This window comes from Rhinoderma darwinii, chromosome 3, assembly GCF_050947455.1.
Source record: "Rhinoderma darwinii isolate aRhiDar2 chromosome 3, aRhiDar2.hap1, whole genome shotgun sequence".
In the NCBI taxonomy this organism is placed as follows: Eukaryota; Metazoa; Chordata; class Amphibia; order Anura; family Rhinodermatidae; genus Rhinoderma; species Rhinoderma darwinii.
Genome location: NC_134689.1, coordinates 57491745 through 57508933, shown reverse-complemented (window position 1 = coordinate 57508933; position 17189 = coordinate 57491745). Strand labels below are relative to the sequence as shown.

General features: G+C 41.3%; 1 protein-coding gene across 1 annotated transcript in view; it reads right to left on the bottom strand.

Moving 5' to 3' along the window:
• LOC142748945 (A disintegrin and metalloproteinase with thrombospondin motifs 2-like) overlaps nucleotides 1–17189 on the bottom strand; it is a 911491-nt gene that overhangs the window by 106366 nt on the left and 787936 nt on the right. The window contains exon 17 of the mRNA XM_075856370.1: nucleotides 11265–11424. Coding sequence (XP_075712485.1) covers nucleotides 11265–11424 — 160 coding nt within the window. The remainder of the gene's footprint in view (nucleotides 1–11264; nucleotides 11425–17189) is intronic.

The window sequence follows — 17189 nt, the reverse complement described above, 5'->3', positions numbered from 1 at the left end:
AGATCAAAGAAAGCAGTGTAAAAAAAAAAAAAACACTTTTTATTAACCCCTTCCCGAAAATGGGCGTATAGTAACGCCCTGAGGATGAAGCGGGCACAGGAGCTGTGCTCGCTCCATCTTCATCGGATGTCGGCTGTAATATACAGCCGACATCCCACTGCAACTACAGCGATCACTGTCCTCTCCGATCGCTGTAGTTTAACCCCTTAAATGCCGCTGTCAATAGCGACAGCGGCATTTAAGTGATTGATACAGAGGGAGGGGGCTCCCTCTGCACCCCATTGCCCCCCCCGCGAAAAATCGCGGGGTTCTGATGGTTGCAATGGCAACCAGAAAGCCTAGCAACGGCTTCCTGGTTGCCAGGTACGGGAGCCTATTAGGTCCTGCCCAAGGCAGGACGTAATAGGCTCAACTGTCAGTTGTAAAGTGACAGTTACAATACACTGCACTACATCAGTACATACAGAAGTAGTGCAGTGTATTGTGCAGGGGATCAGAAGATCAGATCTTCCAGTCCCCTAGTATGTGTAAAATAAAAAGTGAAAAAAAAGTAAAAAAAAAAGTAAAAAAAAAAGTTTTAGATAAATAAATAAATACAAGTTTTACGTAATAAAAACAATAATCGCCTTGTTTCCCTGATCAAGCCCTTTATAATTAGAAAAAAAAGACAAAAACTAGACATAATAGGTATCGCCGCGTTCGTATCGGCCTGACCTAAAAAAATATCATATTATTTATCCCGCACGGTGAACACCGTAAAAAAAATACCATAAAAAACAATGGCAGAATTTCCTTTTTTGGTCACGTTGTTTCCAAAAAAATGGAATAAAAAGTGATCAAAAAGTCGCGCGTAGCCAAACATGGTACCAATAAAAACGACAGTGTGTCACGCAAAAAATGTATGTACTCCGCACAGATTACATATGCCCCCACATTATAAACTGAAACACCAGTAAAACACTAAACAAAACTACTACCAAGCAAAATCTGCGCTCCAAAAGCCAAATGGCGCTCCTTCTGGGCCTGGCAGTGTGCCCAAACAGCGGTTTATGACCACATATGGGGTATTACCGTACTCTGGAGAACAGTTTAACAATTTATGGGGCGTATGTCTCCAGTGGTACAAGCTGGGCCCAACGCATTGGGCACTGAAATAGCATATATGTGGAAAATGTCAATTTTCAATCTGCAACATCCACTGTGCACTAATTTCTGCAAAACCTTTGGGGGTCAAAATGCTCACTACACTTCTAGATGAATTCCTTGAGGGGTGTAGTTTCCTAAATGGGGTCACTTCTCGGGAGTTTTCACTGTACTGGTACCTCAGCGCAATGCAACATGGCGTCAAAAACAAATTTTGTAAAATCTCCACTCCAAAAACGAAATTTCACTTTTTCCGTTTAGACCCTTGCCGTATGTCCAAATAGCCGTTTACAACCACATATGGGGTATTTCCGTAATCAGGAGAAATTGTGTAACACATTTTGGGGTGTCTTTTCTCCTGTATTCCTTGTGGAAATGAAAAATTCTGAGCTAAAGCTACAGGTTATATTTCACGGACCAATTCTAATAAAATCTATAAAACACCTGAGGGCTCAAAATGCTCACTACACCTCTAATTTAATTCTTTCAGGGGTATAGTCTCCAAATTGGGATCACATCTGGGGAATTTCTACTGTACTGGTACTTCAGGGACTCGCGACATGGCCCCAGAAACCAATTCAGCAAAATCTGAGCTGCAAAATCCAAATGGTGCTCCGTCCCTTCTGAGCCCTGCCATGGGTCCAAACAGCAGTTTATTACCACATATGGGGTATTTCCGTAATCAGGAGAAATTGCTTTACAAATGTTGAGGTGCTTTTTCTCCTTTATTCCTTATAAAAATTAGAAAATTCTGTGTTTTTTCCAAAAAAAAGTCTCTTTTCATCTTCACAGACTAATTCCAATAAATTCAGCAAAAAAACTGTGGGGTCAAAATGATAACTATACCACTAGAAAAATTCCTTGAGGGGTATAGTTTCCAAAATGGGGTCACTTTTGGGGGGATTCCACTGTTTAGGTCCCTCCAGGGCGTTGCAAACGTGACACGGCACTGAAAACCATTCCAGTAAAATCAGAGCTCCAAAATCCAAATGGCGCTCCCTCCCTTCTGAGCCCTGCTGTGGGTCCAAACAGCAGTTTATTACCACATATGGGGTATTTCCGTAATCGCGAGAAATTGCTTTACAAATGTTGGGGTGCTTTCTCTCCTTTATTTCTTGCAAAAATTAGAAATTTTTACGTTTTTCCAGAAAAAAAGTAGATTTTCATTTTCACAGACTAACTCCAGAAAATATAGCAAAATACCTGTGGGGTCAAAATGCTAACTATACCCCTAGATAAATTCCCTGAGGTGTGTAGTTTAAAAAATGGGGGTCACTTTCGGGGGTTTCCACTGTTTTGGCACCACAAGACCTCTTCAAACCTGACATGGTGCCTAAAATATATTCTGAAAAAAGGAGGCCCCAAAATCCAAGAGGTGCTCCTTTGCTTCTGAGGCCTGTGTTTCAGTCCATTAGCGCACTAGGGCCACATGTGGGATATTTCTAAAAACTGCAGAATCTGGGCAATAAATATTGAGTTGCGTTTCTCAGGTAAAACCTTCTGTGGTACAGAAGAAAATGTATTACATATGAATTTTGTAAAAAAAATGAAATTTGAAAATTTCAGCTCTACTTTCCTTCAATTCCTGTAAAACGCCTAAAGAGTTGAAACACTTTCTGAATGCTGTTTTAGATACTTTGAGGGGTGCAGTTTTCAAAATGGGGTGTTTTATGGGGGTTTCTAATATATAGGGCACTCAAAACCACTTCAGAACTGAACTCGTCCCTGAAAAAATCGCTTTTTGAAATTTTCTTAAAAATATGAGAAATTGCTGCTAAAGTTCTAAGCCTTGTGAGGTCATAGAAAAATAAAAGGATGTTCAAAAAACGATGCAAACATAAAGTAGACATATGGGAGATGTTAATTGGTAACTATTTTGTGTGGTATTACCATCTGTTTTACAAGCAGATACATTTAAAATGGGAAAAATCATAATTTCTTCATATTTTCGCTAAATGTTGGTGTTTTTCACAAATAAGGAATGAATTTATCGACCAAATTTTTGCACTAAACTAAAGTCCAATGTGTCACGAGAAAACAATCTCAGAATCAATTGGATAGGTAAAAGCATTCCGGAGTTATTACCACATAAAGTGATACATGTCAGATTTGAAAAAATGGGTCTGGTCCTCAAGGCCAAAATGAGCTGGGTACTCAAGGGGTTAAGTACTTATTTAGATGGAATCTGCTTACCGGCCTTATCGTTGGAGTAACGCAAATTCTTAGATGCACCAATTACACTGGGGGAGTTAAGGTTAGCAGTACAGCAGATGGCTATTGAAAAGGCCCCCGGGACAGATGGGCTCCCTATTGAAATATAGAAGACTTATGGAGAGTTGCTGCTACCCAAGATGTTGTTAATGCTACAAGAGGAAGAGGAGATAGAGGTTGCCATCCTTGATGATGGAAGCGCTCATAGTCGTCCTTATAAAACCGGACAAGAATCCAGAATATTCAGAGTCATACCTTCCCACAGTGGAGTAACTACCACTGTAGCAGCCGTAGCGGAAGCTATGTGATCCGCGGTATGAGGGGGCCCGTGCTGACCACTGGCACGGGTCCCCCCATGCCCAGTGGCACCACTAGCAGCCGCTATGGCTGATACAGCGGTAGCAACGCCACATTCAATAGTATCTGCGTCCTTAGTACACAGATTACTATTGAATACTATGGCAGAGCAGGGAGGCTCTACCATTGGCTACAAGCAATTCGGAAATGTCACTGGATCACGCCGGTCTACGCAAGGATTCCATCAGCGTTAAAGAGGCTGTGTAGAAGGCTGTGTAGAAGCTCCATTCATCGCGGTATGGCGCTATCTACAGGGTGGCTGTATGGCGCTATCTACAGGGGGGCTGTATGGCGCTATTTACTGGGGGCTGCATGGCACTATATACAAGGACGGGGCTATATGGCGCTATCTACAGGGACGGTGCTGTATGGCGCTATCTATAGGGACGGGGCTGTATGGTGCAATCTACAGAGGGTGGCTATATGACACCATCTACAGGGGGGGCTGTATGGCACTATCTACAGGGGAGGCAGTATGGCACTATCTACAAAGGGGAGGTGAAGGCGCTATCTACAGGGGGGGCTGTATGGTGCTATCTACAAGTGGAGGTGGGCGGCACTATTTACAAGGGGTGCTGCATGTCACTGTCTACAAGGGGGGCACTATCTACAATGGGGTGTTACAGGGTGGCTGTATAGCACTGTCTAGAGGGAGGCTGTATGACACAATCTACAGGGGGGCACTATCTACAGGGGGGCTGTGTTTGCACCCAGGGAAGGGGGGCCCAGTCAAAAGTTTGCTATGGTGCCCAGTCTTTCCTAGTTATGGCCCTGCCTCCACATATCTTACATATCTTTACTTCCCACGGATATGAAAATTCTGGCCAAGGTTTTGGCACGGAAATTGGGCAACGTAGTCACATCTGTAGTACACAATGACCTGGTGGGCTTTATCTCCCCCTAAATTCACTGATATGAATATTAGGAAGCTGTTTCTTAATCTCCAGGCAGCCCCAGATATTCCAGGGACTTGAGTAGTCTTTTATTTAGATGCAGCTTAAAGGGAATGTGTCGCAAATTAAACCTTTTTTTTTTTTTTTCAAGTAAGTTACTTATTTCTATTATATTTGTACATTTTTTGCTGTATTTTTTTTTTCTTCCACATGGTGGAAAGTATTAAAAATGAAATAATAATTTGACATGTTTTCCTATGTTGGCCACCAGAGGGAGCACTTCCCAGAATTACAGCAAGGTGAATAAGGCAAAGCAACCTGACTCACAGCTGCTGTAAATGTGGGAGGGAGTCTCACCCCCCTCCTAAAAGCCAGGAAAAGGTGTCTTCAAATTGCTAAGCAGTGTCCGGCTGCCATTTTGGGTGTGATTGTACAAATACAGAAGCTATAGGATACACCTAAGTGTGTGTTCACACGCTTACTCAACAAAGGGAAAACAGCTCCTGATTTTCAGTCATTTTTTAATCAAACTCGTGTTTTTGGCTGCATTTTTTACGGCCCTTTTTAGAGCTGTATTTCTATAGAGTCAATGAAAAACAGCTTCAAAAACGTCCCAAGAAGTAATATGCACTTCTTTTTGGCGGTCGTCTTTTTACGTGCCGTTTTTGGAAAACGGCCGCGTAAAAAACGTCCCGTCGGAACAGAACGCCGTATTTCCCATTGAAACCAGAGGGCAGATGTTTGTAGGCGTTATGCTTCCGATTTCTCAGTCGTTTTTGGGGACGTTTAAAAACGGCTGAAATCATTGCGTGTGAACATACCCTTAGAATGATGAATGATGAAAGTGAAGTGAATGACTTTTCAGTTGACAGGTTTACACGGCGTGTATTTGACACGTTTTTTTGCGCATTTTACGTGGCAAAAACAACATAAAAAAATGTATTGTGTAAATAAAGAAATGTTGAGTCAATGGGAAAGCGCGTAAAAAAATGTGTTGCGTAAAAAAGAACAGTGGGTGGGGTTGTGTTTGGCGTAGTTGCATGTTTAGGGGGAATTGTGTGTGTATGGGGGTGTGCTCGCCGCTGATTCTTCAAATCAGTTGATAAGCGGCTATGAAGTATCAGCGGCAACCGTGCATATGCCACATGTACTACACAGACACACACACTCAGCTCTGCTACACAGACACACACACACCCTCAGCTCTGTTACACAGACACACACACACACTCAGCTCTGCTACACAGACACACAAACACACTCAGCTCTGCTACACAGACAAACAAAAACACTCAGCTCTGCTACACGGACACACACACACACACACTCAGCTCTGCTACACATACGCACACTCACTCAGCTCTGCTACACAGACACACACACACACACACTCAGCTCTACTACATCTGACAAGCTTAGCTCCGCACACCGTCCACACTGACAATACATCTAGCAACGGGGGGGGGGTGACCCGTCGGGTGGGGGGGCTATCGGTGGGGGTGTTAGGTGGGGGGGCCCGTCGGGGATCACGAGAGCAGGGGTCTGTGAGAGAGAGAGGGACAGACAGAGACACACACCTTACCTGCAGCGCCTGCTATCTCCCTACAAACAGCTTCTCTGCTGTGTGACTCTGACCTGTGTCTGTGCAGTACAGAGCCAGATGGCAGATGCAACTGACGGGAGCCGTTCAATGTGCCCTATGCACTGTGCTGCCGTATTCCATCTCTGTATGTGTCGTTAATCGACACATACAGAGATGAAAAAAAAATGGCAGCCCCCATAGAGATGTAAAAGTATGAATAGATTAAAAAGTAGAAAGTGACAACACAAATAAATAAAATTTTTGTTTATATTATATTAAAAGCAATATAATATAAAAGAAAAAAAATCATGACACCTTCTCTTTAAGCATTTGACAATATTGAATGCATTTATCTGTGGGCTGTCTTGGAAAGAATGGGATTTTAACCCTGATATGTTAATCGGATCCGACTTAATAATATGGTATCAGATGTTTATTTCCTTTAGTCATTGCTCTGGCAATAGAGCCTCTAGCGGTTAAGATTAGAACGACTCAGAAGATTGTGGGGCTTAAATATGGGAGGCTAGAGGAGAAAGTAGCATTATATGCTGACAATGGTCTCTTATTTCTAGGGGATGCAGGGAGTCATTATCTCATGCTGTTCATACTATTACTTTATTTGCCACTTATTCTGGTCTCATTATCAATTGGGATAAATCTGCTTTGCTCCTCATTGACCCCTTAAAGGGCCCATTGGCTCCCAATTTGGCTATGGTGGCAGTTATCACACAATTTAAATATTTGGGGATACAGATCACTAGTAGGGTTATGGATTTTGTTCCTCCGAACATCTTAGCACTTCTGGAAAAGTTTAAAATGAAGACTGAAACCTGGGGTAAGATGCCCTTGGGGCTGGCGGACTGAGTTAGTTTTTTGAAGATGGTCCTGATGCCTCAACTGCTTCATGTATAACATAATCCCCCCCCCCCCCCGTTTATCAGAATTAACCAACTATTTAAGGGTTTTCTGTGGGGTATGGGGACTCCTAGGATTATGTTGGAGATGCTGCAATTACCCATTGACGAGGGAGGTCTGGCGGTACCCAATCCTCAGGCGTACTTTTTGGCTGCACAATTGCAACATTTTAAAGGATAGGGGGGTTTGCACGTTCACACGTAGTTTTTTTGCGGGCAGAAATATCTGCCTCAAAATTCCTTCAGTAATTCTGAGGCAGATATTGACCTGCCTGCATATTCTTACCACGATTATCGTAGCGTTTTTTTGCCCGCGGCCTTTGAGCGCCGTGAAAAACGCTTTCTCTGCCTCCCATTGATTTCAATGGGAAGTCAGAGGCGCAACCGCGGCGAGAAAGTGCATGCCGCTTTTTTTTAACACGAGTGGCTGAAAACCGCAGCAGAAAAAAATCGCCTCCGCCTCAAGGTTTCCGCATCAAAATCAGCAAAAACAACTGTGTGTGAACAGTGCCTATGGGCTCCAGTGATGCAATTTTAACACATTTGTTAGGACATGGCCCTCTGTTTTCACTATTGGAGGCTCAGCGCTTTCGACTCCCACCCAAACCTACTCCAACTGTTTCCTTGATACATTAGATCTGGTTGAAATCTTGTGGGCTGCAGGGCATCACTGGTGTCACTAAGTTCACCCCTATTTGGCACAATGTCCAGTTGAAGGGGTTTGAACAATGGAAAAGGAACGGACTTTGGTTCGTTGCACAACTCTATAAAGACACAGTATTAAAATCTTTCCAACAATTACATGAGGAATTTACTCTACCTAATACAGTCTCTTACCAGTATTTACAGTTGCAACATGCACTAAATGCTCAATATAGAGGATCATCTCCAGATGTGCAGGCATCTATCATTTTGAATATGTTGGAAACTGCAGGTTCTACCAAGGGCCTAATTTCATTTCTATACGGCCAGATCATATGTTACAATCCCTATTAGATCAGGTTAGGGAAAAATGGCTGCAAAATGTGGGGTTCATTTCCAATGACATTTGGAAGGATATCTTAGCCGCTGTCCTTATAATATCGCACTGCAGGTCTCAGTTATTTTTACTTCACAGGGAATATCGGACACCGGTGCTTTTGGAAAAAATGTGTCTCCGGACTGATGCGAGATGTCCGGAGTAACAGGCAGACCTTATTCACATGATGTGGCGGTGCCCCACTAGTCAGCGATTCTGGGGTGAGGTATTTGGATTAGTAGATAACCTATTTCAAATTAGCGTACCACGCTCTACATATATAAATGTCCTAGCTTATGTGGAAGACCTCACAATTACCACTACTCAAAAATATTGTATCAAGCACATAAACTAATAACTATGAGATGGCTGGACTCTCTCGCACCCACGTATAGGGAATTGGTTAATTATATGAACGGCATTATTTACCTAAAATGAGGCGCTCTCAAAAAATTTGAAGGTCAATGGACAGCATGGTTGATGTCTCCGGGGGTTGCCGTCCGCTAACCTTCTAAGTTACGTCTCCTTAAGGTTAATGAGGGTGGGCTGGGAAGGGGGGTAGGATGAGGGAAGTCTGTTTTAAATGTCTGTATTGAATGTCTGTGTTTAATAACAAAATATATCAATAAAAAGTATTTGATTTAAAAACTACTAAATACTCCTAGGGCATATTAATGAAACTACGGCACATTAACTATTAAGTGACACACTGCTCAAAATCAGCATGTCTGTCACTTTTTTATGCTGCCCTCAGACAGGGAAGCGTAAATGTCTTACCCATCCACTTTAAGCAAACAATTTATTCAGTTTTGTATTATTGATAATTTAAAAAAGGATTAAACAACAGAGAATAGATGATTTCAGGAACTGAATGTACATATATGTCTCAATTAGGCGACTGGCTGCTGCTTGTGTCGTATTGCAGAAGGGAGTAAAGTAATATAAAAGGCCATTATGGCATGACAAGAGATTTACAGAGTTATAGAATAATAAATGATGGTGAGGTTTGGCTATGTAAAATATAGTCTAAAATGTAACCTACAAGAGAATATTTATGAGGAAAGTTACAATGAAAAACTCCAGTGGGTAGAAAAAAAAAAAATCTGGATGGAAAGACAACACTCCAAACTATTAAAAGCTGTATTCCATAGCTAACAATAGACCACTGTTAGACTGATAGCAAAAAGGCTATTAAGGTTTCTTCAAATAGATCATATTAATTGTCTGATCAAAAGGTATACCATTTTCCAATATACTTTCTATATTAATTCCTTATGGTTTTGCTTGCAAGATCTCTGGTTGCTGTTATTCAAAACGAACCTTCATTGCTTATTTTCAGGGAATAAAAATCTGTCTGTGGTAATGTAATGAACACACTTGTGTATTCTTTGCTACAGTTAGAGTACAGTTATAAGAGCTCTGTCTTGTAAGGGTATGTGCACACGAGAAGTGGCTTTTACGTCTGAAAAGACAGACTGTTTTCAGGAGAAAACAGCTGCCTCATTTCAGACGTAAAAGCTCCTCCTCGCATTATGCGAGGCGTCTTTGACGCTCGTAAATCTTGAGCTGCTCTTCATTCACTTCAATGAAGAACGGCTCAAATTACGTTGCAAAGAAGTGCCCTGCACTTCTTTGCCGAGGCAGTAATTTTACGCATCATCGTTTGACAGCTGTCAAACGACGACGCGTAAATGACAGGTCGTCTGCACAGTACGTCGGCAAACCCATTCAAATGAATGGGCAGATGTTTGCCGACGTATTGTAGCCCTATTTTCAGGCGTAAAACGAGGCATAATACGCCTCGTTTACGTCTCAAAATAGGTAGTGTGAACCCAGCCTTACAAGCCGAGTAGCTGTTTGTCCATCACATGACTAGGACAGATTTACATTTTTCTGCTAGTCATTAATGACGGTTCCTATTAAATGACTACAAGCGGCCCCTTCAAACAGCTGATCATCAGGCGTGCCGACAGTCGGACCCCCACGAGTCCAATAATGACGACCGCTAATGACGGATCTGTGAAACACGGACCGCACACGGATGGCTTCCGTGTGCAGTTCGTTGTTTCACGGACCAAATCAATGAAAAGGCCGAGACTGTTCCATCAAAACAACGGAAGTGTGCATGGCCCCATAAAAATTAATGTGTCAGGGTGCTATCCTTAGGACACAGATACTATTGAATACTATGGCAGAGCAGGGATGTATCTCCCCGCTCTGCCATTAAAGGGGTTATCCTACAAAACACACGTATCCCCCTATCCACAGGATAGGGGATACATGTGGTATCGCTGGGACCCCCAAAGTGCTCCATGAGAAGCATGGGACTTCCAGGGTCTGTGTCCGGCTTGTGTGTCCGGCAGCTCCCTAGAAATCAATTGAGCGCCAGTCACGCTTATGCACATGCGTGACCGGCGCTCCATTCATGTCTATGGAGCTTCCTGGCACACAAGCCGGACACAGACCCTGGAAGTCCCATGCTTCTCATGTAGTACTTCGGGGGACATTCAGTCCACCGCTCTCCTTATCTCTGAGGGGCCCAGCGGTCGGACATCCAGTGATCACACATGTATCTCCTATCCTGTGGATAGGGGATACATGTGTTTTGTGGGACAACCCCTTTAACTAGGCTACAGGCCATTTTTTTTGTCGGGGTTGGGGCTGTATTGCGCTATCTACAGGGGGGCTGTAAGGCGCTATCTACAGGAGGGGGAGCTGTATGGTGCTATCTAAAGGAGGAGGGCTGTATGGAGCTATCTACAGGAGGGGGCTGTGTATGGCCCCCAGGGGAGGGGGGTCCAGTCAAAAGTTTGCTATGGGGCCCAGTCTTTCCTAGTTACACCCCTGATTACATATTCTTTGGCAGGCAGAGGGAAACTTTGGATATTTTATAGTCGGTTATGCAGACAAATGAGTGAAAAGGTACCGTATATAAAATGCTGTATATGTCTGTGAAGTTTAGAGTAAGCATGTACTAGTCCCCACCAGTATGAAGCAACTTGTGGCCACCGCACCAGGTGAAACAGGGGTTGTGTGACCCCCATTCTTGATATAGTTGCATCTATCAGAAATATCCTGTGGATATGCCATAAATGTATAAATTGGGCAGTTGGCAGTTCTAAAAAACAGACATACAGATTGATTACCTCCTCCACACGGTTTGGAACAATGGGACCATTTCTTCAAAGCCCACTCATACTCAACCACATCCTCTTCGAGAACATAGTTGTTACCTACATTTAAGGAATCTTCATGTATCATGTACTTATAAGACAATGAAATTTTACCACTTCCATGAGGAATTACCTGAAATAAAAAGAGGATAAATTTGCATGTAAAGCAAAGAAAACTTCAATAGATATAATGTTAATGTTATTTTGCTGTGAGCTCATGAGAGGTGATTGATTAAACCCTCTGCATTATATTTATTTGATTTAACCTTAGCTGAAAATTTAAAGAGCTCCTGGCACCCTCTAGTTCTTTTTTTTAAGAAATAAGTATGCAATTTACAGCACTGAAAAAAAACACCAATAATAAACCATTTTTTTTTTTTTTTTTTTACATATTAGAGTGGACAAGAGGGTTGGCATCCCTTTTCATCTCCCTATGGCTCATTAAGACGAACGACTTTCATGTCCAGGTGCTGCCCAAAGGTAGAACGGATTGTCCCCGGACTGAACACTGACACATTATAGTTAGGCTCTTTTCACATCTGCGTTGCTATTTCAATAGGTCTGATCCGGAGCAGAACAACAAAAATAACCACAGTGACGGATCCGTTGCATGACGAAAACCAACGACACCCTGATGGAACCCATTGACTCATTCGGTTTTGGCAGGCTTTTGCGTCAACGTGTTCTTCGTTTCACCAGAAAAATAGCACTATTTTTTCCGGAGTTTTGAGCCGGATCTGTACCGGAAGCCCCTAATGGAGCCTCCAATGCAGATGTGAACATAGCCTTATTAGGCCAATTCAGACGTCAGTTTTTTTTCATTAACAATCCATCTGTGATTAAAAAAAAATCTAATAATCCATTCCGTTTTTCATGGATGGTTGCCTGGAGACACGAGAAGTTAAACCAGAAAGTAGAGCCAGAGCAGTGTGGACCTGAATAGAAGACATGTTCATAAATAAAGAATATGCATGAGAAATATCTCACAATGCTCTCTATGCTATAAGCAATAGAAAATTGTGTTTCTGTCATCATGTGACCAATCTGGGGGTGTTTTCAGTGGGTTGGGACAACTGAGGACATTCTTCAGTTTGTTTTTTTTACAAAAGTGTAAAATGGTTGTCACACTGATGCCATTCGAATGTAAAAAACTAACAAACTGAAGCCAATTGCATAAAACTGATGCAAAATCTTAATTTTTTTACTGAATTAACTGACGAGTTCGAACAACGCTCATCTGAATAAACTTTAAACATTCTTACAAGGATTTAAAATGAGACTTTACCAATGCTATTTCCTTGACTGTACTGAAAATGCTTCCTCAGAAAATGTTTAACATTTATATATTTAAATGACAGTACCCATTGCATATTTATGATAGGTTAAAAAAAATAAGAAAAAGATGAAAGTGAATATTAAGAATAAAAACAAAAAGTTAACAGGCACTCTAAAAACTTTAATGACACGCTTAAAGATAGAATATTTCTTTCAATAAAAACTCATAATTGCCATTAAAAGCAGATGTTTAAGTATGCACTTGTTTAACTGCAGCATTACAAAGGAGAAAGCAGGTAGTATACTGCATAGCTTACATAAGTGGTACACGTAGACAAGAAATAGCATACATAGTAAGGTTGAAAAACAAAAGTCCATCTACTTCAACCTATTCTAATGCAATGTGGATCCAGAAGAGGACAAAACAAAATCTCCAGTAATCTAGTGCATATAAGGTCGAATTCACACAGCTGTGTTCGGTCCGTAATATACAGACCATATGTATTTCCTGGACCAACCACAGTTCAGGGAGCCGGTCTCCTAGCATTATATTTATCTATGATGCTAGGAGTCCTTGCCTCCCCGCATGAATATTGTCCCATACTGAAAACATAAATACAGTACGAGACAGTATTTCCGTGGTGAGGCAGGGAATCCTAGCATCATAAAAAACTATAATGATTGGAGACCAGCTCCCTGAACTGTGGTCGGTCCAGAAAATCTGGCCGACAAGTGGCCTGCATATCACGGACCAAACACGGCCGGGTAAATCCGGCCTTACTTTCAATAAAGGCATCCATGCCCCTTTTAAAAAATTTCAGCTAAAATTCACCATAAAAACTTTCTCTAGCTGAGAGTACCATAGTTAAACTGCTCTTACAGTAAATAATTCCCTTCTATATTGGTGTAGAATCCTTCTTTCTTCTAGATGTAGTGGATGCCCCCTTGATAGTTACAGTCCTGGGTATAAATATATCATTATATAGATCTCTGTACTGACCTTTGATATATTCGTCGAAGCCAGGTGCGAAACACTCATTGGGGTGTTGGACAGTGTATGGGCAGTTATGATAGCTTATGGTGGGTGAAGTTTCTTTTCATGCATGAGCTGAGTCTAGACATTGATTAGGTGTTACCTTGGCTCTACCTAGAAAAATGTATGTGCATAACGTGGACATATACAGGCAGGGTATGGTATGATATTGAATAATCTTAACCTATGTCACCTTAATGTACTGTATGTCCTGGCTTATGATTATACAATGTCCTTTTCCTGTACTATTTTATGTATATTGTGTTTTTATGGGTGCTTTTAAATGGTATGTACAACTTTTTGTGTCTCAAAAAAGAATTTTATATTTTTTGCTATAATGGATGGATGTTCTTTATTATAGCCTTGAGGGAAGTTTTTTGTGGTTTATATATCTAGTGTGGGTTCCCATGTGCAGTTATTATGGTATAATTGTCAGACCTTATATATATTTTTGGTATTATTTTTAGTTTAATAAATGTCTTTATTGTACACTGGTGTCCAAAACCGTCTACAATATTCTATGTGCGGTCTGATTAGTGATTTATGAATAACTCAAGTAAACACAAAATGCTATTTTTAATAAATGATTTCATTTATTGAAGGAAAAACGCAGTTCAGACCTAAGTACCTGATCCTATGTGAAAAAGTAATTGCCCCCTAGCTACTAAATCAACCAGTTAACCAAATTCAATTGACAAATGTGTCATTTCAATAGCCATACCATGGCATGAATATTTATGCCAGACATGTTGAATCTAAACATCACTTAAATAGAAGCTGTCTGGCAATATGAAGCAGGCTAGAAGGTCTCAAAAAGCAGAAGAAAATGCCATGTTCTAAAGAGATTCACATAAAATGCCAAAGTAATTAAAATTTACCATTCTGGAAAGGGCTACAAAGCCATTGCAAAGGCTCTGGGACTCCAGTAAACCACAGTGAGAGTCATTATCCACAAATGGAGAAAACTTGGAACAGTGGTGATCCTTGCCAGGAGTGGCCGGCCTACCAAAACTTCACCAAGACCACATCAATGAATCATCCAGGAGGTCACAAAAGAACCCAGACAAACATCTAAGGAACTGAAGACCTCATTTGCCTCAGTTAAGTTCAAGGTATCTGATTGCACACTAAGAAAGACACTGGGCAAAAATGACATCCATGGAAGAATTGCAAGGTGCAAACAATTTGCTGACCACTGGGGGAGCTTGACGCCTTGGTACTGGAGGAACATATCGAGATAGTAGGTGTTGCTGAAACATGGCTAGACTCGTCACAAGATTGGGCTGTAAATCTACAGGGTTTTACACTGTTTCGAAAAGACCGGACAAATAGGAAAGGCGGTGGAATATGTCTGTATGGGAGAAGTGATATGAAGGTGAGTGTGAAAGAGACAATAGTGGGTAAAGATTCTGAAGAGGTTAAAACCTTGTGGGTGGAATTACAAAGGGAGGTAAACACCGGCAAAAAATTTTTTTGTGTAATCTATAGACCCCCAATATAACTGAGAGGATGGAAGGTCAGCTATATAAACAGATGGAGCGGGCTGCACAGGCTGGTACTGTAGTAATAATGGGAGATTTTAATTACCCAGATATTAATTGGTGTCATGGTGCGGCTTCAACTGCGAAGAGGAAATATTTCCTCGAAGTGTTACAGGAAAATTTTATGGCCCAGTGTGTGGAAGATCCAAATAGAGGTGACACTCTGTTGGATCTGGTCATTTATAATAATGCAGAGCTTGTTGCCAATGTTACTGTTCGTGAAAACCTCGGTAAGGCTATGTTCACACAGAGTATTTTGCAGGAGGAATATCTGCCTCAAAATTCCGTTTGGAAGTTTGAGGCAGATTTTCCTCTCCCTGCACGCCGATTTTAGCGGAGTTTTCCGCCCGCAACAATTGAGCGCCGCGGGCATAAAACACCGCGAAATACGCTTTCTGTGCCTCCCATTGAAGTCAATGGGAGGTCAGAGGCGGAAACGCCCGAAGATAGGGCATGTCGCTTCTTTTTCCCGCGAGGCAGTTTTACTGCTCGCGGGAAAAAGACGCCGACGCCTCCCATTGAAATCAATGGGAGGCATTTTCGGGCCATTTTTGCCGAGTTTTGCGACGCGGTTTCCGCGTCAAAAAACTCGTCAAAATACTCCGTGTGAACATAGCCTAACGGTGACCACAATATAGTTGCATTTTACTTATACTGTAAATAAACAAACACATGCTGGGAGGGAAAAGCACTGAATTTTAAGAAGGCCAATTTCCCCAGGATGAGGGCTGCAATTCAAGATATAGACCGGGAAGAACTAATGTTAAATAATGGTACAAATGATAAATGGGAGATCTTAAAATCAACTTTGTATAATCATAGTGCAAAATCTATTCCTATAGGAAACCAGTATAAACGACTAAAATTAAACCCCACCTTCTGTAAAAAGTGCATATATGACAAAAAAAGGGCATTTGAAAAACACAAATCTGAGGGTACAGCTGTAGCCTTTGTAAATTACAAAGAGCTTAATAAAATCTGTAAAAAAGTAATAAAATCAGCAAAAATACTAAATCAAATGCAGGTGGCCAAGGATAGCAAAACATATCCCAAAAAAATCTTCAAGTATATAAATGCAAAAAAGCCAAGGTCTGAACATGTAGGAACCCCTAAATAGTGGCATTGAATTCAAAGGGGAAAACCTGCAACAGAAAATCAACAAAAACGCAGCATAAATTGACATGCAGCAGAATTAAATTCCGCACCACAGGTCAATTTATTAACATTTACGCAGTTTTTTTTTCTGCAGCGTAGGCATGAGATTTTCTAAATCTCATCCACTTTGCTGCTACTGTAAATGCTGCTGAATTTCCGCACACAATTCCGTTGCAAAAATTCTCCAGCGTTTACGCTACGTGAGAACCTGGCCTTAAAGAAAGTTCTGTTATTTCTGTCCCCCTCTTCATAATATTCAGATATTTTCTAGTGAATGGTATAGTGCTAAGGGACTGGCGCAGGGCAAATGTGGTGCCTATTTTCAAAAAGGGCTCTATGTCTTCCCCGGGTAATTATAGACCAGTAAGCTTAACAGCCATCGTGGGGAAAATGTTTGAGGGGCTATTGAGGTATTATATACATGAGTATGTGACAAAAAAATTGAATTATAAATGTAAGAGTAATTGAGATTAACCCCTTAAGGACGCAGGCTAATTGCTTTGGCCTTAAGGCTCAGAGCACCATTTTTCAAATCTGACATATTTCACTTTATGTGGTCATAACGTCGGAATGCTTAAACCTATCCAAGCGATTCTGAGAATGTTTTCTCGTGACACATTGGGCTTCATGTTCGTGGTAAAATTTGGTCGATATATTCAGTGTTTATTAGTGAAAAATTGCAACATTTAGAGAAAATTTTGAAAAAATAGCATTTTTCCGAATTTAAATGCATCTGCTTGTAAAACAGACGTTTATACTACCCAAAATAGTTACTAGTTCACATTTCCCAAATGTCTACTTTAGATTTGCATAGTTTTTTGAACATTCTTTAATTTTTCTTGGACGTTACAAGGCTTAGAACATAAACAGCAATTTCTCATATTTTTAAGAAAA